The following is a 22,631-nucleotide window of genomic DNA, read 5'->3' as shown; positions in this document are numbered from 1 at the left end:
ATTAATCTACATAATGTTTGGTATTATCAACTCTTGTACTTAAAGATCTATATTCTTTCTATCTATTTTTTGTCTTTTTCAGGCTTTTGTACAGTTTAGCCTTCAACGCTCGCTTTCTTAGACACCTATGGCATTTAATCACATCTATGAAGACTAAAATGATCACAGGGTGAGATTTCTACATTGGTTTTTCTTTTAAATGTGTACTTTAATATAATATTAACGATATTAACCATTTTTCTTTTGCCCTGTCTTTTGTGTAGCTCTATGGTTCCCTTGTTGCAAGTGATGTCTCGAGGTTCTCCAATGTCTCTGGAGGACGCCAACAGGATCATCCCCCTCTTCTATCTCTTCAGTTCACTCTTCAGTCATTCACTCATCTCTGTGCACGACAGCGAGTTCTTTGGCTCAGCAGACGGTATTAACATCTATTCTGCAAATATGTACAAATTACTGTATCATAATATATTGAAGCATTTAATAGAATACATTAGAACACATCAGGTCTTTTATTCTTTCACCTTCTTTTGATTAAGGTCTTTGTTAATTCTACAGCACTCCTGAAATTTTAGTTTCTCGTTGCCAAATTTCTTTGAAAATTGAATGTTACAAATAAATGTCTCTGATTGCACGGTAGGTCAGAGCCAGACGTCGATGATGCCCTTCTCTCTGGCTGAGTTGGTGACATTGTCTCGGTGTTTGCGGGACGCCTGTCTGGGAATCATCAAGCTGGCCTATCCTGAGACTAAGACGGAGCACAAAGAGGAGTATGTAGCTGCGTTTCGCAGCGTCGGGGTGAAAACTAACAGCCAAGTTCAGCAGCACATTCAAGCTAGGCAGAAACGATGGGTCCAGCTCTTTAAGGTGATTCACTCCATATCTACATCTCACACTCTTATTTCATAGCTGAAATTAATGGCATATTCACGGTCATAAAGTGTTGTAGTTTAAAGGGATTAAATGTTACCAGTACTGAGAAGATTCTCACTAGTATGAACTCAATATTCGTTAACACTGATAATATCTTTAGTGGATGGTGGGCGTCACGTTTAACCGGTCGCTGTATTAGCAGTGCTAACAATGTCTTTGATGACCTAATTAAATGAACTGACAATTAATGAGGCGAATAGTCTCAGCATCTGTTAGGGCCATCAGTGCTGATCAGCCAGGCAGGAAGACCACTCACTCAGGAAATTAATAGGTTGTTTGCCAAGACTAAGTGAGCTGAACAACAGCGTTAGGATATTAGTCAGCTGTCTTCCCTCTCTGTCTTCTTCCATCATCCTCTTCCTCGTCTTCTTGCTCATTATTTATGTGTACAGGATGACCAGATCTCCTGCTTGCTGTTGACAGCTCATTGACCTTCTTTTGTCCTTTCATTTAACTAAAAATCTTTTCAGTAGATTTGTAGAGCTTTTCAACATTGACATTTAAAAATGAAAGGTCATGATTTATAAACCTTTATCTTAGTGATTGATGCATTATAAAAATGAATGTGAAGCAATTTATTTAATTATATGATACATATTAGAGTACATACGTTTCTCCAGGAGCTTGTTAGCATCTGCAGCTTTAAAAGGAATGTTCCTCTTTAATGAAAGAAATCATTACCAGATTTTACATTTGACTCCAAACCTGTGATTGGTGCACTCAAAACAGTTCACACAGCTGTCTGTATAGACGTAAAAAAATATATTTTTCCACTATTGGTTATATTGTGTATTCATCAATGTACATGCACAAGAATCCAGACTTCACAATTCATTTTCAAAACCTATTGTTCAGGTTCATGTTGCTGATAATTAAGATCATTAGTCTTAGTTCGGACAAATGTGTAAAATGAATATATGTATAAAAATGTAATATACAAAATAATAATAATAAACAAACAATTTATTTAAACAGTAGTTATAGTTTTAAAGCAGTGCAGCAGTAAAATGCTTTTTTTTAATTCTTAGGAATTCCAGCTTCAAGCTCAGTTGTCATATCATACTATCAGCAGCCTGTGAGATCGCCAATGTACAATATTATCATACTAATTTAATAATTTATTTTGTTTCCTTGCTGGGAAGTGAATCAATTCCAGCATAAGACCAAAAGCATCCTAATATTTTTAATAAGACTGAATTTGTATTTAACGATAACAATTTAATAGAAACATTGTAAGTTATTAATCATAAGGCTCCCATTTCCTCAGTTATTCAAAAAACAGCTACAGAAAATGAGCAAAGAGCATTTACATCACTGAATAACGTCATACTTTAAAAAACACTCCCGTTATTATAATCAGCGAACCTGTCTACATTGTATGATGAATAAATCTCTTACATAACATTCTTGCATTGCACATACATTTACACTTTGTTGTTTAAGATGAGAGATTTCACAAGTCAGAATTCAGTCAGCGCGCACTGAACAATAAAAAAAAAATCAACTTGTACGAACACTATGAGTGGAATCCCAGAACATGAACAGTTGGAGTCTGAATAATGAGAAGGCAGTTTTACTCACATGTGACCAGCATAAACACTTTTTGGTGCACTTTGAAATGTTGCCTTTGTTAAAGTGAACAATCTAAGGAGAGAATGCAACATTGTAAATATTTCCCTGGTTTGGAACAAAGCAAATATTCTAAAGGATTTAAGAAAATGCTTATTTATTTTATTTTTTAAGTTTGTACTATTTCAGCAAGTGTCTGAATGAATGAACAGATCATTGTTTGGGTTCCACTAGTCGAGTCAGTATGGTATACAAAAGGCTCTGAAAGATTTCCACAAAAGATGGCGGAAAACGTCTCCTGTCAGCTAAAACGACCCATTAAAGAAGTACAAGCAGGAGAAACGCATTTCCCAAATTGAATGTGCAATTTACAGTCGGCTCTAACGCTGTTGACCCCTCACACACTAATGTTTGCTTCCAGCCATGGGCCGTCCCTCCGGATGTTTTATCACTCCTATTGTCGAGCTATCTATTTAATTGAAAGAAGTTAATTGAATGAAAATGATCAACTAAGCTTGTATTAATATTGCTAATGGAACTTTCTTCTTGGCTGTGTTTGGAGAGGGATGTCACCGCTGGAGTTTTGGAGAGACCCATTAAGGCCTGCACTTAACCCGATGGGCTAATTAACCAATGCTTATTCAGTCCACTTAGACAGGAAGAGCCTTCGGACCCCCTGCCCCATAAACTCACTAGCAACAGAGTTTTGCACTTGCCGTTATTACGGACTCTCTGGCGTTAGCATGTCTCGGTCAGAGATTGATAGGCGTTCTCTAGAAATGGTTTGTTAGACCCTGTAATCGGAGAAGAAAAAGTGTAGATAAATGAATTTGGATGAAGTTTGTTGACATTATGGGTGAATTACCCAGTGTTTAAAGATAATCAAGACATAAAAAACATAAAAAATTACACACTGATTATTTGTGCTGGCTGAACAATGAAAGTTTGTCTGCACATTCTCCATCATATGAGCTAAACAATTATCTATTAAAGAAATGGGTTTACATGGGGCAAATTGATGACAAACACAATGTTTTTGATAAAATTTTTAGTAGCTTAATATTTGAATTTGCTTTTAAAATTTATATTAGTTTATTTCTATGAGTGAATGAACAGTGGGCTGAACATTAGTTTCTTTTTTAAAGGTGATTACCAACCTTGTGAAAATGCTGAAAGCCCGAGATATTCGAAGACCGTTCTGTCCATCGGGTCATTGGCTGTCTGATGAGGTCAACATCAGAGCAGACAAGGTAAAATTCATTTGCTGATCATATGAATAAATCCTACTAAACAGAGTTCAAAAAGTGTCAGCAATTTATTTTTTGATCGATAAATAGTAAAAATCCACTGAAAACTTCTTAAGTCATATTTGAATAATTGTAAAGCATTTGCATTTAAACGAATAAATACATTTTATGTAAGTATATGTTTTTTTTTTAAACATGGATATGCGTTTCTAAAAAAATAAGTTCAAATGTGTATATGTGTATAAGCACTAATAGCTTGTAGTCATCTAACTTTTTGTTTGTTTGTAGGTGACTCAGCTCTATGTGCCCTCAGCAAGACATGTGTGGAGAACCAGGAGAATGGGACGCATCGGACCGCTTCAGTCCACATTAGATGGTAAGACTTATCCATATATGGAGAACAACCTCAACTGTAGTGTAGTGGAAAACACACACATATACACATAAAAAAGAAGTAATAATGACAGCCAGTCAAGCAATTTCATTCCAAAGCAAGTCCCAATTCTCCCGAGGGTGTTGACGCTAACTAGTACCAGTGTTTCTGGTCTTTTCCATGCCACCCTGGAGCATATGTACATAAAAATTCAATCAGCCTAAGACTGGACACATCTGGCTGCCTGTTTATCTGGACCTTTTTCATTTCCCTAAATGCACTTGTAAGGTAGTGACGAATGGCTCGTGTATTGACCATGCTGTGCCATATTTCTCCACCAAGATGGCCCCTTGATGGCTGGTTTGTGGAGAGAGAGAGAGGACTGACTAATTGAGTAGAATCATTCCACCATGCAAGCAGCGTATTAGATGAATGACACTTCTCATCTGCTGCCATGGCAGTTTTTTTTCCTGTGGTCGAAACGTTTGTAGGACGGAGTTTTAATACAAAACAAACGTCCCCGTAATGGAAGGAGAGGACAGGTGGATGGGCAAATCGCTGCTGAGTTAATTAAAAGTGTGTGGCAGGAAAGACAGAGGGGGATTGAGTGATCTTTAATGGGATGCTCTGTAAATACTGCATTCAGCAAGGCTGCTAGTAGACCTCACTCAAGGTTGTGCAAGTGTACAGATGCAAAATGAACTAGGTCTTTTGCAGCGGACATCAAGTTTCTTATGTTTACCAAGGAGCCATTAATTTGATCAAAAATACAGGAAATAAATACGCTCTCTGTGTTAATGTATTTACAAATGTAATTTATTACTGTGATAGCAAAGCTGGGTTTTCTGCAGCCATTACTCCAGTCTTCAGTGTCACATGATCCTTTAGAAGTTACTCTTAATATGAAGATTTGCTGCTCAATAAACATTTTCTAGCATTGGCAATATTAAAAAGAGTTGTGCAAATTGTGCCAGGAGAATTCAGGAGAATTTGTATTTACTGTTACTTTTAATGCATCCTTATATCAATAGAAGTATTAATTTCTGTTTGAAAATCTTACAGCAAACTTTAAAACGGTGGTGTATAATTGTAATTTTCTTTAGTTAAGAGGACTAATATAATGGCATTTTAAGGTTGGGAGGAATTTGGGTTTAGTGCTAGTGTATTTGTCAGGATGATGATGAATAGAGAGCTTTACAGATTGACTGTTGCCAGGATAGATGAAGATGGAGGCAGATAAATCCTGTGCTTCTTGAGTCTGTGCTCTGAGCTTATGTCGGTGTTGTCTTTTGTTGTCCATGTAAATTCAAGAGCATATTGGTAAATTAATGGATAGATTTCTAAATGTGAAAAAACAGAGCATTGTTTTCATTATATCTGTAGCTGTTTATTTTATTTTTCCCATTTTCATTTTTTGTGCATTGCCATGCATAAATACAAGGACAAAAAGTGACAAAGATATCAGAAACAGGCTCGTGAAATGACGCTAGAGGATTTTATCTTACCTCACTTGCATTGGACAGTAGATCTTTGTTGAGGATATTTGGCTTAAGAGATATTGTAGTTTTGAAAAGAGATATAGGTTAAAAGACTACTTGAAGAATTAAGGTTTACAGAAATAGTTTTTGTGTTCCTCACAGTTGGACTGGAGCCTCCACCATTGTCAGTATCAGAGGAGAGACATTTGGCAATCCTCACCGAACTTCCGTTTGTTGTGCCCTTTGAAGAGAGAGTGAAGGTAAGACAGCCATCACTGGTATAGTGTGGAGTGTTTTGTCCACACCACTTAAAAAAATTCCAAATTCAGTCATCTGTGAATTCAAAATTGTAATTAGGTGATGACATTGTTTTGTGCTTTAGATATGAAATGCAAGGGAAAATCTAAATGGAATACATGCCTAGATTCTGAGGCATTAAATGATGTTAATCATCTTTGTTCATTCTGCTTCTAGATCTTTCAGAAGTTGATCTATGCTGATAAGCGTGAAGTGCAAGGAGACGGCCCTTTCTTGGATGGCATTAATATCACCATTCGACGGAACTACATCTATGAAGATGCTTACGACAAATTATCCCCCGAGAATGGTAAACAAGGCAAACCGCTCCCTCCTGAGATGTTGAAAACTCCTAATAAAAAGCATTTAGCGAAACGAATGTGGCTTTCTTAGACATTAACCTTGCTTAGGAATTAGATACAGTACTTCATAACAGCTGTCAACAAAAGCAGTTTAGATGATTCAGGACAAGCCTCGTGAGTGTAAGAACTCGCCTCAAGTCTCTTAGAAAGTCTCTTTAGTTGTATAGCGTCAGACTTTTATAGAAAAGGACACATTTCTGACATTTTATTGTATTTTTTTAAACCCTTTTGACAAATTTTGTAACATGCTAAATATATTTGTTAATCTCCATTTCAGAGCCTGATCTTAAGAAGAGGATCAGGGTTCATTTGCTCAATGCACATGGGCTAGATGAAGCTGGCATTGATGGAGGAGGAATATTCAGAGAGTTCTTGAATGAGCTGTTGAAGTCAGGCTTTAATCCTAACCAAGGCTTCTTCAAGACAACTAATGAAGGTCTTCTCTATCCCAGTCCCACTGCAGAGATGCTTGTGGGAGAATCCTTCACCCGGCATTACTACTTCCTTGGCAGGATACTGGGAAAGGTAAGACTAGAATAACATGATGTATTGCACTACATTGTAACATTTTTATCTCTTCACCAAGCACAGGTCATCACATAATCCATTTAATCTTCTGCTACAACTGGGCTCTGTTTATTTGAATTATTTTACTGCAAATTAATTATTTGATATCTCTAGCAGTGGCTTATCTTTGGGTTTTCTCCTTTTGGTTGTCTGATTTGTCTTTTACTCACATTCACTCTCAGACACAAACGGGGTCATTTAGATCAATGCTGAAGGTCAAAGGTCAGGTTCAATCAGTGGTCTCAGGCTGAGTAGCTTAGGTGCCATCATAAATCCTACCCATTTGATTTACGAGGTCACTGCAGTTTAAAGTCAAGTTTATTTGATCCAAATAATTTTTCCTTTATCTGGGTTCATTTTTGTTGGAAACCTCCATTAAAACGTTAGAAATGTTTGGCTGCGTGTAAATTACTCTACTTTGTCTAATTGTATCAGTTCTTAAAGTAGTTTTGTAACATTAATATGGCTTCAAATATTATAATTTGCAGTGTGCAAGTATTTTCAGAATCTATACATACAGTAGCATTATGTGGATAATAATAAGTGAAAAATGTTGTGCAATAACTCCATTTTGATAAGGCTTCTGATTATCCTAATTTTGCCCTGTGTTTTCTTCTTTCTACACCTTGAGCTACAATTTATTGTCACTATTGTTTTGGCTTTCTCTTGCGTGTGTCCGCTAGCTGGTATTTATTACCGCTAATGTTTTTAAAGTTTCATTAATGCATATGCCCAGGATTGTTTATCGCAAAGCACATTGACTGGGGGAAGGGTAGATGAATTACCTCATGCCAAGAAGCTCGCTGCTCAATTAGGCTACTCCATTAGCCCATGATTCCACTTCTCTGTTTGTGTAGCCATCGCATTTGGCCGTGGACGCTAAATCAGTTAGCACCATAAATAACAGCTCCGTGCCACTGGTAATAGAGTTTTGATCTGTTTTACAGTCACGGGCATCAACACCACTTGTGAAGAGGCAATTCAGGCCACTTATTAGAGAGCTATAATGAACACACACACACATGCACACCTTGTAAGATTGAAGGGACATAACTGAGCTCTTGCCTTGAGGAATGACTGGCCCGGGCCCTTTACTTTCCTGATCTTATTCCATTCAATTGCCCCCGCTCCGTAGTAATGGGCAAAGCAATTAAGGTGACGAGATTAATTTGAATTTGACTTTCAATTAACCCTTCTTCTCTCTCCATAAATATGTGAAGGAGTGGCAGACTGTGAGTGGGATATTGATATTTGTTTAGTGCTTTTATAAAGACGACCTGTATAGATGACAATTGCGTCACTGTTGCTGTTTGGCTGGGCCCACCATAGACACGCACACAAAAGCACAGAAAACTGTTGATCTTACTTTCTCTGATGTATCGCACTTTTTTTTTTGTGCAAATTGTGCTGATTTGTCACCAAGGTAATGTTGTATAGCTGGCTTTGGTTGAAGATTTTATTTTAACCTGTCAGGAGTGTTTTATATATTGTATACCATCGTTTTCTAGCAAGAGTGTTTGTACAATTATTCTTAAAAACATTTAAGAAAATGTTTTAATGTGAAAGATTGTAATGTGAAACTGTAAATATTTCTTGTCAAACTTGTCTTTTTTGGCTGTGGGGATTGTGAAGAAAATACAGATTTAATACAGTTTAGATTTGGGAAATCTATACTTTTTGCTCATTGAATAGAGTTTAGGCATCATTGAAAATGCTGATTTTTATGTGCAGCTGCTAAACAGTGCTCTACACAGAATTGGATCCCAAGCCATATTTGCAGTTTTAAATATTTTGGCTAATTTGATTTTGCTTTAAGAAGTGTAGTACTCTCAGCTCTATTTAACATACAACTCTAGTTTTCCATTTAGTTTTTTATACGTTTTTGCTCTTTTGTTTTATTATTAGTTTTTCATTATTTTATCATGATTGCTTTTATGATGTTTATAATGCCCTTTTGTCTTACTATTTATATTTTTAATCTACAGTCTAAGATGTTTATCAGTTAGTGAACAAATAAAATCTTGAATTTTAACACGAGTAGTTGCTATTACATATTAGATCGTGATGTAGAAGAAACCATGCTTTGACAACATTCAAAGGAATGCTTGGGAGAAAAAAAGATGTATATTAAAGTATCGAGACCTGCTTACAGCCATTCAAGCTTTGAAGCAAGTTGTAAAGAATTACCCCCTGTTGAATTATTTTCACAAGAATACTTCTGCAGTCAGCTCATATCCTCAAATACAAACTGAGTCACACACAGACAAATACCACGTGTTCTGCAGTTCAACAAGCAGTGCTTAACTGTCCCTCTTCAAAGGGCAACAGAGAGGAAAGAGAAGGTCACAACTCGTGATTAATGGCAAGTGTGTTAAATTTTTTATTGATTCTTAATGCTGTAAATTTACAAATTTATTTGGCAGAAACAGAAGGCAGCTGCTAAGTTGTTGGCGTTTACTCTCCTGATGGTGCCACAATTTGCATTAATTGCGTTGCCACTGCACTCACTTATATTAAAAGGCCCGGCCATTCATTAATCCTTTTTATCCCAAGTCATTTTGGCACAATTTCTGGCAATAAACACTCATAAATAACTTGAAGGTTTGAAAAATAGTCTGCGTCGTTCCTCTATATCCTTATTGCGTCTTTTTTTCTTGGGAGCGACATTATTGATAGGTTTCAGGAGGGCGCAGCACATATGTTCCCACAACAGGGCTTGTGGGAAGAATGTTGCTAAGTGGATTATTTTGCATAAAAAATGTCCTGTATTTGATGTCACACAATTAACCTGTGTTTAGAAAATGCTCTGATCTACAGCCTCTGTGTATGTTTTAGATGCATGCATTATGGAGATTTGGGAAATTTATAATCCATTTAGCTTATGTGGTCAAGGGATTTTAGTGAAATCATTTATTCAAGGCCTGTATATTTTAATGTCCTCAGATATGGTCTTTTTAGGACTATTGCGGTACTTTAGCTTTTATGACTCACCATCCTTGAGCTTCTTAATGGAACAACAGTTAAAGAATACAGTTAATGTTTTTTCAAGCTTGAGCTTCTTCATTTGAAAGTGCCCGAATTTGAGACAGATTAGCCCACAGGATGAAGAAATTATTTTGTCAGTTACATAGCTCATATTGGAGGTTGTCTTTAGTTAAATATCTCTCTCTCTCTCTTCTGTTCCCCAGGCACTGTATGAAAACATGCTAGTGGAATTGCCATTTGCAAGTTTCTTCCTGTCCAAGCTCTTGGGTAGAAGTGCAGATGTGGACATCCACCATCTGGCCTCTCTAGACCCAGAGATGTACCGAAACCTGCTTTTCCTCAAGAGCTACGAAGGTGATGTCGAAGACCTCGGCCTTAACTTCACCGTGGTTAACAATGATCTTGGGGAGGCCCAGGTGAACAGCACTTTTGCTTGTCTTTTCTGTCTCCTCTCTCCTTCTCTTGTTCTCTGGCATTGTTAATGATTGATCTAACTGTTGTTAGTCTTAGCTGATGGAGATAAAGCACATCTCTGTCTAGATCTCTCTGAAAGAACTTCTCTGTTGACCAGCTCAAACATACCTGCTGGGAGAAAATGGTGTCTAGCATAGTATTAGAGCTAATCATCCCACATGATATGTAGCATTGCCACTCCTTAACACCAAAAAAGTAATAAACATATCAAACTATCATATGAAGGGAAATTCCACATTTGTTTCAAGTTTGTGAGATTTTTGTTCTTTTAACAAATGGTTTACATTTAGAAAATGTTGATTTGTCAAACTTAGTAACAAATATTAAATAATAAAATGATACAGACGAAATGTAAAGATAAAAAAAGGAACTTTACCCAGGAACTATCGACTTTGGGCTGGTACTCGGTGTGTTTCCACTGCAGGAACCAGGAACTTAAAGTTCAGGGTAAAAAAACATGCCTCTCAGAAAGTCCCTGCTGGCGAGGTGGTACTTTATTGACAGTTCAAGAACTTTCGGGGGCGGGACGTTGGCGCTAAACATGCTGATTGGTTGAGTTCACGCAGCACTGTGATTTCAACCACCATTTATTCGGATCATTTTCAAAATATTACTGTTATTGTGTCATGAAATGTGTGTCAATTAAATGTTTTTCAGGTGAGAATGTAGTTGTTTAAAACTCAAATCTGTGGTTTATTTATAAAGACAGCGCCTATTTAAAAATGTGCTTCGCCGATTTCGGAGACGGTGAGCTCTACACGATCAGCGGGAGCTCAGTCCTCATGTATCCGCCGAGAGCAGTCTTACCTCGTCTAGTCCTTTTGATATGTGCCGCTGTTGGCTCTGATGTCTCTTTAGTGGTTAAACATAAAATATAATACGTTTTGGGTAAATCTAGCAGGTAATCTTTGGTCTGTATTAAATGTTAAAATGAAAATAAAAAGAGGCAATTGATGTAATATTTCGTTTCATTGTAATGGCTGTATATATACATTTCCCTGAACTTATTATGTTTAAATGAAAATGAAAGGAGGCAGTGGTATTTGATATCCTATTTCGTTTTTATTGTAAATATACAGTGAGGAAAAAAGCAGTAGCCAAGGCGAGCTGACTGATGTTATCAAGTACACTGCTGTTTGCAGAATTACCAGATTTGTGTCTTTATAAACAGACATCACACTTTAGAAACAGACGTCACACTCTTGAGTCGAATGCGCAAAGTTCGAACTACCAAGGATGCAAGTCCAAAATTTTCATACTTTGTATTGAGAAACGCGAGACTAGTTTGCCTAATTTTCACAGTACTTTAGACTGCTGTGGAAAGACAGAAAGCAACAGGTCTGGGGGGAAAATAGTTTCTGGGGAAAAAGTTCCTGGTCCAATTGTTCCAGGTAATTTCAGTGGAAACGCTTTATTTGTGGTTTGGGATGCAGTTACACATGGCCCTCTCACAATATATATATATACGCAATCATGCTGCAAGTATCAGAAGTTCTGCTCTCCGATGTGGTTAGCACTACATGCGTACTGCGCCCAAGTCCAACTAAACCGTGCTCTGGTCCACCTCTTCCAACTGAGCCAGGGCGGCTAAACGAATTTTGGCTAAGCATCAACATACACAAACCACTGTCCACTGTTATTTTTAACAGAAAAGATGCAACGAGACTAGACAGTGACCAGTGTTGATTATGTAACTGTCTCTCATATGTAGTATAGTTATATAGTATACTTTAAATATACATATATACATTAGTATACATATATAGTATATTTTAAAGGCTTGCGCACTCAGTTGTTTGCCAAATGAAGCTTTGTGCTCATGAATCCTACCTCTCTCATGCGGCACAAATGTGTCTGAAAGCTAAACTATAATTTCTTATGTAATTACAGGCTTTGTACTTTGATAAAGGAATTTTTTTAAAGAATACTGTCTTTTCAAAATAAATGAAAATGAGGCAGAATGAGGTTAAAAAGTCAGCGAATCTCGCTCAATGTTATTTTTTTCCGCTGCATACCTGTGTTTACAGTGGAAGTTCGAGACGGCTTAGCCGGCGCATAACGCACTTCATAACCAAACGCTATGTGATTGGCTTGAGGGTAACCGATGATTTTAAACTTCAGACAAGTGCCCCCCGCGAGAAAGAAAACACTTGTCAGTTATGCCCTTCCAGACTGTCTACCAAGCAAAGCGAAGTAGCAGAGTTTGGTATTACCAGGCTAGGTAGATTTAGCCTAAGTAGTCATTTAAATAATAGTTGTTATTGATAAACTTGTATTTCCATAAAAAAAAAGAAACATTTGTTTGATGACTTTTTCTTATAATAGCTGGGGTAACTGAGTAAAAGTAAACCTTTATTTACTTTCCTCTTCATTAGCGAGGTAAAGGGTGTCCATGTGCACTAATTTCCTCGGTTGCCTTCAGCACTTTCCTCTGCAGCTGTACTGTTCCACTTTCAACAAGGAATTAAATCATCACTGAACCCAGGGTGATGGTGCATGTCACACTTCCATCTATTTGTGCCTTTTTCCAGGTGGTCGAGCTCAAACCAGGGGGAAAGGACATCCCGGTAACCACAGCCAACAGTATAGCCTACATCCATTTAGTGGCCGATTACCGTCTGAACAAACAGATCCGAGCACACTGCCTGGCCTTTCGACAGGGTCTGGCTAACGTGGTCAACCTGGAGTGGCTGCGCATGTTTGATCAGCAGGAAATTCAGGTAGCAGCACAAACACATACTTTACACTGAAAATGTGAGGAAAAGGGACATCTGTCTAGACGCACACAATCAGTCAGAAAAGTGTCAGAAAAGATTATTAATAACAAGATTAGCAGATATTATAATTTTCTTTACTTCTACTTTAAATGCTCCTATTTGTGGTCATTAATTAAATGTAAACAGCTTAGTCCTTCTGTATTTACAGGTACTGATCTCTGGTGCACATGTGCCCATCTGTCTGGAAGACCTGAAGAGATTTACCAACTACTCAGGTACTGCAAGAACACCCATCACACTTTTATTAGTCACTTCATTTTTTATTTTAGATTTAGCTTGATTTAAGAGCCTTTGTCTTTTTTTCTTACAGAGAAATCAGGTAGCTATTTTGTTTTGTATTCTGTATTTGCTAGCAAGGGAGATCAAAAGCACACACAGGTTAAATGTGAATTTATAGTTTATTCATTAATGAGTAATAAAGCTTAGGTAGTGGGTTTGTTGTTATTTGATATATATTGTTTGTATTTGGTACCGCCCATAAAGACTGGATTACACTAAACAGCTTTTACCCAAATTTGAGTTTGATTTGCAGTATCATGGAGGATTTGCTGTTAGTTGCCAGAAGCTCATGTCAGTCTGTAGATTCTGAGCACTTGACAGATTTAACATAATATGTATGATACATGCATTTCATGTGTATAATGTGCACAGAAAAGATTTTTTTTTTTATTATTCTTTTTTTTTTTTTTACATTTAGTCATTTTGCAGATGCTTTTATCCAAAGCGACTTGGATATAATTGGTTAATTTGGAAGTTTTCATAATACCAAGTTTCAGGCATTTGTTCATATAAGTACAAGCTAGAAAGGGAAGGAATAAGTAAAGAGAAAGACAGGGATTCAGCGTTCCGGATAGGGGTGGGAAGATCATTCCAACAGCCAGTTTTGGTGAACGAGAATGTTCTGGAAAGTGATTTTGAGCCTCTCTGTGATGGTAGCACCAGGCGTCGCTCACTAGCAGATCTCAGAGTTCTGGAGAGGATGTAGATTCATAGAAGTGAGTGGATATAGGCGTGTGCTGAGCCTGAGGCTGTTCTATACGCAAACATCAATGTCTTGAACTTGATGTGAACTGCATCCGGAAGCCAGTGCAAGGAGATAAAGAGAAGTGTAACATGGGCTCTTTTGTATGGAAGCATATGGGTAGCATTATTCAATTTGGGATGTAATATGCAAAATGACAATGCAATATGTAAAATGGCAATGCATTTCTGTATTTACATTTACATTTTCCAATACATTTGTGCAACGTTTGGTGAAAAATGAAAATGAAAATTAAATTACATAATTTTCATTTGCCATTTACTACACCAGTTTTAAAATGTAAAATTAATATTAATTTTAACGCTTTATAAGTTACAAAATGAAAATGAAAATGTATTACAGAAATGATTAGATATGTCTAACATGTTAAAGCAAAAACTGTGGCAAAATGATCATTTAAATGCTATTTTTCTTAATTGCATTAACACTCACAGTCAAGACACTTACGATTGCATTTTCATTCGGTGTCCCGCAATGAATGTAGCAAAACTCAATGTGCACATTGAAAATGCATTCCGAGCCGATCACGTGTCCCCGCCCTCGCGCCACGTCAATCATTGTGTGAACAAGGCGGGGCTTACAGACGGTCAGAGACTCAAGTCTCAGGAAGAGGATTCAATCAAGTGAGACAACATGGACAAGACAGTTGGTCCGTGTATGTTTTGATCATTTCGGTTTATGGCTTCAATATTTCATTCGGACTTGTGGGTGGAGCGGAAACGCTGCTTTCATCTGATTGGTCGAATCGGATTTCTGTAATACATTTTCATTTTCATTTTGCAACTTATAAAGCGTTAAAATTAATATTCATTTTACATATTAAAACTGGTGTAGTAAATGGCAAATGAAAATTATGTAATTTAATTTTCATTTTCATTTTGCACCAAACGTTGCACAAATGTATTGGAAAATGTAAATGTAAATACAGAAATGCATTGCCATTTTACATATTGCATTGTCATTTTGCATATTACATCCCAAATTGAATAATGCTACCCATATGCTTCCATACTTTTGGCTGCACTTTCCATGTTTGATATTTTGCACAAATTTTAGAACACATTGTTTAAATTTTTCATGCACCTTCTAGCAGCGAGGGGTATGTTTCTGCATGAGTTTGTTGTCTTTAGAATGACTTAACAATTTTGTCCTGTGTGATCCTCAGTCATGTATGATGTCTAGTCTTTTCAAAGGTGGTTTCAAGTTGTTCCGATTTTAAAAGTTGTGTAGTGTAATCCAGCCTCAAGTGTCAACTTTTCTTCTACTTAAACATGATTTTATAAAAAAGGTTTCAAATTTTAGATCCATGTTTTGAAGTAAAGCACATAGCAGACATGCAGTATTATCTGATAATTCATAAGGGTTAGACTTCGAGTTCCTGCATTATATTCTTAACCTCTCTGTTTTTCTCAACTGTTGCTGCATTACTCAGGTGGTTATTCAGCAAACCATCCAGTGATCACAATTTTCTGGGATGTGGTGGAGAGTTTCAGCGATGAGGAGAAACGCAAGCTGCTCAAGTTTGTTACAAGCTGCTCACGACCTCCGCTCTTAGGCTTCAAGGTCAGTGAAGGCCAAAACCCTCAGAAAATAGGAATTGAATGAATTCACTTTTAATCTGTAGAAGACATCTGACACTCTGTTCTGTTGTGTCTGAACTCTTTAAATACAAGTTAATGATTCCTCTGAGATTGTATGGTGCCTTAAATGGGTTCACTGGAAAAGTGAAATATACAGACATGACCCAACTCAGCTGCATCGATATGACTTGCACCACTGTTATCGCAAATGGAGTTCAGCTAAAGTTCACAACAGCTCACACCTGCTGATGACTTTGTCCCATTTTCTCCATTTTTATTCAATAAAGTTATCAGGATCCCCACCGCAAAGAATTCTACTCGCTCTAAGGTGTGCTGTCTTAACGGAGAAATAATGAAGTGAACAGAATATGTTTTGTCATTAATTTACACAAGGGTGTATGAGCAAACAGGCTCATTGTAACAAATCATTTTCACATTATAACAGCTATCAGGATAGGCCTTATCTGGGCCTCTATTTGTGCTAAAGAGGTTGTGCCCCTTAGCATTGTAATGCTATCTGAGGCTTTGCCAAGTGCCACTGGGTGTGTAAAATCCATCTGACTGATAAAAACGTATAAATGCCCTGTTGAACTTGCAGTGGCTTCTCACTTAATGTTGACTGGATCTAGCGGGTAATCAAAGGCCAGAAAATATTGGTGTAAGAGAATAGCATTTGACAGCTTACGAATTATTCTACCAACTTCATCTACCAACAGTTTTCTTATTTAACAAGATTATTATTGTCTCCGTCTCTAGGAAAGTCTTTTTCTTGTGTGTCACAGTGTGAAGTCTTATTACACTCAGCAAAATCCGGAGAACAGAAACATCATTAAATGTGTTTTTATGCCTTGCTTAGACTAACCAAGGACAGTAATTGGCATTTCATTGACTTTATTACAGATTTTAATAGCTGTCATCAGTTTAAAGCAGATTACTTTAGCCTGTGTGAATTTGGGTGGGGGAAAAATCATAGCTTCCGAGCAATTCCACAGATATGTGTTACTGCCAAAATTAAAGTGGGGCTGTTTAATGAATTTGACTTTGGTGCAGACGCTCTGAGGAAAGGAGGAGTAAGAGGAAAAAGACGAAGAGAGACAGATCAAGGGGAGATGGCCTCCCACCTCGTCTGCCTCTTTAGCCAGCTCAGCCTTAATTAGGTGCCGTTAAACACCCCAGAATTCATTAGGGGAGAAATAGCCCTGTCACGGAGAGCTATTTAAAAAAGATGATGGATACCCTTTTCTCAAAATGATGGCTCCCACCGTGACACTTTCTCGATAAGCAACGATACTTTAATACCTTAATTGTTAGAAAAATTGGCCGGTTAAAGCAGGTTTAATCAGGTTCATTTTGGGGTTGAGCCTTGCAGCCACGTGGAGAATTTTTTCATTAGTCTCATCTTGTTGTTCTTCCAGTAACCTTTCACAGATCTGAAAAGTTCTTCTTAAGTATAGATTTTGCATCGATGTGATATCAGGCTGTAGTTTGTTGCATTTATCTGCACAGATGCTGCCCAATTAAAATGTGCAAATGGATTTGAAACTTTGGCTTTCAGTGTATAGCTGTACGGTGTGGCACATCAAAATGATCGCAATCAATGTAGACACAATGTTACACTGTGTGATCCTTTACTGTTTTTTAAGAAACACAGTGTGGGTGAAAAGAACGAAGCATTAAAAATTGGTAATAAAGTCTATATTTCTAATACAAATTTATTGAAACAAACTGTATATATGCTTCATTACATAGGAAAATGAAAGCACCGGTAGCGTCAGCCAGTGATGCTACAAGTTCTATAGCCATTAAGTATAGCCTAGTTACTTTTCACCCACCCTGTAGTTTACTCAAAATGAAGACTTGCTGAAAATGTACTTGCCCTTAGGTCATCCAGAAAACTGAATTTGTTTCTTTGTCAGAACAGATTTGGAGAAATTTAGCATTACATCACCAATGGATCTTCTGCAGTGCCACCAGAAAGAGAGTTCAAACAGCTGATAAAAACATCAGAATAATCCACTCGACTCCAGTCCGTCAGTTAAAGTCTTGTGAAGTGAAAAGCTTAGTGTTTGTAATAAACAAATCCATCAAGATCTTTTAACTGAAAATTTAAATCTGAATCAGGAGTGAAATCTTCACGGATCAAACAGTGTTTATTATCAAAATCAGTCCACCAATAGGTCAGTGGATTTCGATGTGAAAGGTGATGGACTTTTTTTCTGGAGGAAACGTTGTTATTATTATGGATAATGGGCTTTTGGACTTTTTTTACTGATGGATTTGTTCTTTAAAAAACTGGAGTTGTGTGAATTGCATGTGGATTATTTAGTATCAGCTGTTTGAGCTTTCATTCTAACAGAAACATTTCACTGCAGATGATCTGTTGGTGATACAGTGCTACATTTCTCCAAATCTGTTCATATGAATAAACTCAACTTCATCTTGGATGGCCTGATGGTGAGGACATTTTTAAGCAAATGCTCATTTTTAGGTCAACTATACAAGTACACAAAGCTTGCTTCATTTCTAGGCGGTCATAACTGAAATGAATCATAACTTGCAGTGAGTCAGATGTTGATTCAGTAACCGCCCTGAGTGATTCAATGAGTGTGAAAAGATGAAGGTGAAAGACGTGTCAGACTGATTTAACCCAGTAACGTCTGAGTGTTTTTGACCAATTCATTAAAAGAACTGGATCAGAAAAGTGAATTGTGCCTTTTTTTTTTTTAATCTTCACATTTTATCAAGATCTCACTTGCAATTTGACTAAAATATGATTTAGTTTGTCACTGGAAAAAGTGTTAGTTGAGTATTGTTTTATGTTGTCATTGATGTTCATGAGACTTTCTCCTTGTCTCTAGGAGCTGTACCCAGCCTTTTGCATCCATAATGGAGGCACAGACCTGGAGCGTCTCCCTACTGCTAGCACTTGCATGAACCTTCTCAAGCTGCCAGAGTTCTGTGACCAACAGCAGATGAGGAACAAGTTGCTCTATGCTATCGAATCCTCTGCTGGCTTTGAGCTCAGCTGAGGAATATGTCAACTCCTAGATGGCCTTGAAACCCTGACAAGAGTATTTGGCTTTTGACCTGGTGACCAGATAGGAAATGATCAGAATGGACAGACTGTGTGGATCTACGTTGATCTGGAGAAGTTGCTGGGAAACAGACAGGTTGAAATATATGCTCCGTTTTATTTTTACTTCAAAGAAAGTAATCTTGTATATAATGCATTTATAAATTCAAAGCAACATCCAAGAAGGCATCCATCGATCAAAAGCACTAACATTGAACAGGGACATCTGAATGTTGGAAATACAGAGGTAATAAAAATGGCAACGCAAAAATTTAACTTGCAGATTTTCCTTGGTTTTGCGTTTCTAACACCAGAATAGATGTTTTTAGACAAAGTCGTTTTTACGATTTCAACTGCTCTTTGTTGCCGTAGTGCAGCACAATTTGATTGTCTACCAATAAAATGCATGCATTTGCCTTGCTAACCCAAGAACAAGCCAAACAAGTTTCTCAAATATATCAGCATGACTGAAATGTCTCCAGTAAGGTATAAAAAACAGCTGGCTTGGTTTTAGGTCACACCGCTTCAGCTATACGAATACGCATGCCTAGATACAGGGCTTGCTAATGGTGTAGCACTCACTGAAAACTGAGCTATTCATTTTCCAGGCTAAAAAAATATTTGATGTCTAATATGCCACCAACAAAAGAGTTGCGTGAGGTTAACAGGGGTGGTAGCACAGAAAATAGTGTATAGTCGTCTTGTTTTAATCATGTCAATTAAGATGACTTGAATTGGCTGATTCCGAGACATTCACCTAATAGAAAAAAAATTGTAATGATGTATTCCATGCATTGGGCCTTGGCATTATAGCAATGGATATGATCCTAACATTTGTGCAATAAAATAAAAACAGACTTTGCGGACATCCAAGTGGTTCAAGGGGAGGTTTTTAAGTCAAATTGATGAGTGAAGGAAAAGTGTCAAAGCCAAGGATTGTGTACTGGACACTACTCCAACATCTGCTGTAGCACAGAACAATTTAGTAAACTGAAGAGGATTGAAGTATTTCCTGTCAACATCCTCTGGTTGCCTTTTTTGCTGCTACTTGACTGGGTTCAGCATGTCGGTTGCTTGGCAAAGAGCTGATGGTGATGGACATGTGAATATGTATATGTCTACATCTTTTAACGTTCACGTTCAGCATTTGTACAAGACTTTTCATTTCTCTCTCTTCACCTTGTCAGTAATAGCCCGTCTCCCAACATCAGTTAAATGGGAATAGATGACTTCACACAGGTGCTGAATATCTGATTGTTTACGAACACTGATGTGTAGAGTTTGTCTTGATGTTGCTTATTAGAAAGGACAAGCAAAGTTTGTCTAAAGATGTGTGTCTACCGACTTTTATGTGTATGTGCCTGAATGATTTTTTTTTGGAAGACAAAGACAGGTGTTCAATCTATGTATCGGAGTGTATTGCAATGATTAAATATGTTTTGAGTTTTTATTTGCACTGGAGATATTAGCATCTTTTGTTGAAATGGAATGTATTTAAGAAACAACTGTGGGATGACAATTTCATTTTGAGTTTTATGGCCTTTGACATATAATTAAAGAAACATCCAGTGATGGAACAAGAAAGGAGGCAAGTCCAGACCGCAAATGCATTATCTGTACGACATAAATTAAGGGTGTGTGCGTTTGACATAAATCTAATAGGGTCCTGCTATGAGAGCAAGAGATGGCCGGAGAGCAGGGGGAACTTTTTATTCCTCCTTGGATCATCTCCATATATTCTGGCAGCCTCCGCCTCTGGACTCTTCTCTCTCTGACCGAATCTCCAGCGTTTTAGCAGCAATCTCAGACGGGGGTAATTGGGTCTTAAAAAACCAACTTGTCCTATAGCTATGAAGGATTGCTCTTAATTATGGGGAGATTTATTTGGGCCTATTACCTTATAATGGATTATAGCTCGCAAACTTAATGCCTCTGGTCATCAATCACATCCACGTGCAAAGATATACCAAAGGTATTTTATATAGCTTTTAGAAATGTTATTATTGCACTTAGGGTCAAGTCGTTTCACACCAGAATATGAAAGCTTAGAGATTTCATTTCAGAGAATTCATTAGGAACAATTAATGGGTTTTATAAAACCCTTTACGTTTAACAGGGTCTGACTGCTTTTTTTTTTAAAAGGGAGGTAAAGGATTTCTAATGTAGACTGGCTTGAGTTGTGTTAAAGACGTCGTGTTTTGTAAAACAAGTATTAAATATATGAGTTCATTTAAATATATAATTTCTCTGTCATTGTACAGAAACTCCCACTTCAGTAGCACTTCCAAACATTTTTGTGTTTTATTCCTATCCATATTCGGAAGGTTTTTACAGATGGGTTTGCTCGTATATAATTATACAACATTTTATTAATTAAAAATGATAAAAAGGGATATCCTGAATCCCCTCTGTTAAAACCTTTGACTCTAATATGTCTTAATGTACTTGGTTACCTTTTTTTTTTTTTTTTTTTACCCTTGGTCACCTGGGGTCTTTTTTTGTTGTTGTTTGTGGACACAAAATCTGATTTTCCATAGATAGATAGATAGAATTGACGATAACATGATTACAGTTATCTTAATTTCTAATGTATCAAAAAATCAACAGACGCATATAAACATGGACTGAGAAATTGGTTTAATACATCACTAGAAGACCAAGGGTGCCTCCCTGTGGAGGTTTTGTAGCACGACTAGAAATACATTTTGTATCAGTTTTAATATGCAGTATTCATAAACCAAGACCTCAGTTATTACAGGATAAGAGTCTAATTGAGTTATTGATGTTGGAAAATACACATATTGGTATTATTATTGGCTAATAGTTCACTATAATAGCGTGGTTGAATGGATACGTGAATGCATGATCAAAAGAAAGAAATGTTCACCATCTGCTGGCCAATACTTAGAAATGCAGCACATTTCCTTGATAATAGTACACAATACAGCTTTAAAGCTGTAGCTGGAAAACCTAAAAATATATATGTCTACATCTTTTAATGTTCATGCTGTATTTGTACAAGATTTTTAATCTCTGTCTTCACCTTGTCAGTAATAACATGATATGAGCCATTTGACATTTAATGTGCTTCCTGACAAAATGTCTGAATCAAATTCCAGAACAAACTTTTTGGAACATTCTTTCACACACACAAATAATTAAATAAATAAACACAGGGTCACTCATGAATAATCATCCTTGTTCCTTTTCTTCAACCTTCAGTCCAGACCTTCACAGGTGGCGACAGGAAAGGTAAAGGCAACAAGAATTCAACGCCTGCATCACAACCTTTCTACTAAGATGCAATCATTTGGTTGAATTCTGAAGGAAACATAAACAATACATGCTTCCTCTTCACTCTGCTGACAAACGACTGCAAACTGTCACACAACTCCGACCTCTTCATTAAGTTTGCGGATGACACGACTGTTGTGGGTATCATTGGCAACAGAGATGAGACAAACTACAGGAGCGAGGTGAGCCGCCTGGCCAGGTGGTGCAGTGACAACAATCTCTCTCTAAACGTGGAGAAGACGAATGACTTCAGGAGAGCACACACTCAGCATGTTCCTCTGACCATCAGCGGTGCGGTTCCTGGGTGTGCACATCACAGAGGACCTCTCCTGGACTGACAACACCGCAGCACTGGCCAAGAAATCACAAGAGCGTCTCTACTTCCTCCGCAAACTGAGAAGAGCCAGAGCCCCACGCCCCATCATGTGCACCTTCTACAGAGGCACCATCGAGAGTATCCTGACGAGCTGCATCACTGTGTGGTATGGCACCTGGAATGTGTCTTGCCGGAAGACTCTTAAACAGAGAGAGAGCTGCCCTGCGTCCCAATGTGCATACTATCCATCCTAAATAGTATGTGAGA

The 22,631-nt window shown here is 37.4% G+C and overlaps 1 protein-coding gene across 1 annotated transcript in view; it reads left to right on the top strand.

Moving 5' to 3' along the window:
* Positions 1–20,204, top strand: part of ube3c (ubiquitin protein ligase E3C) — a 29,838-nt gene extending 9,634 nt beyond the window's left edge. The window contains exons 12-24 of the mRNA XM_052561316.1: positions 83–169; positions 264–418; positions 638–864; positions 3,645–3,749; positions 4,035–4,122; positions 5,760–5,857; positions 6,072–6,204; positions 6,534–6,781; positions 10,012–10,224; positions 12,814–13,002; positions 13,208–13,274; positions 15,534–15,664; positions 18,540–20,204. Of these exons, the coding sequence (XP_052417276.1) occupies positions 83–169; positions 264–418; positions 638–864; positions 3,645–3,749; positions 4,035–4,122; positions 5,760–5,857; positions 6,072–6,204; positions 6,534–6,781; positions 10,012–10,224; positions 12,814–13,002; positions 13,208–13,274; positions 15,534–15,664; positions 18,540–18,710 (1,912 nt within the window). The 3' untranslated portion in view covers positions 18,711–20,204. The remainder of the gene's footprint in view (positions 1–82; positions 170–263; positions 419–637; positions 865–3,644; positions 3,750–4,034; positions 4,123–5,759; positions 5,858–6,071; positions 6,205–6,533; positions 6,782–10,011; positions 10,225–12,813; positions 13,003–13,207; positions 13,275–15,533; positions 15,665–18,539) is intronic.
* Positions 20,205–22,631: the final 2,427 nt, after the last annotated feature.

Source organism: Carassius gibelio, chromosome B7 (genome assembly GCF_023724105.1).
Source record: "Carassius gibelio isolate Cgi1373 ecotype wild population from Czech Republic chromosome B7, carGib1.2-hapl.c, whole genome shotgun sequence".
NCBI classification, from domain to species: domain Eukaryota; kingdom Metazoa; phylum Chordata; class Actinopteri; order Cypriniformes; family Cyprinidae; genus Carassius; species Carassius gibelio.
Note: the sequence above shows the minus strand (reverse complement) of the source record. Positions and strands in the feature narration are given on the sequence as shown.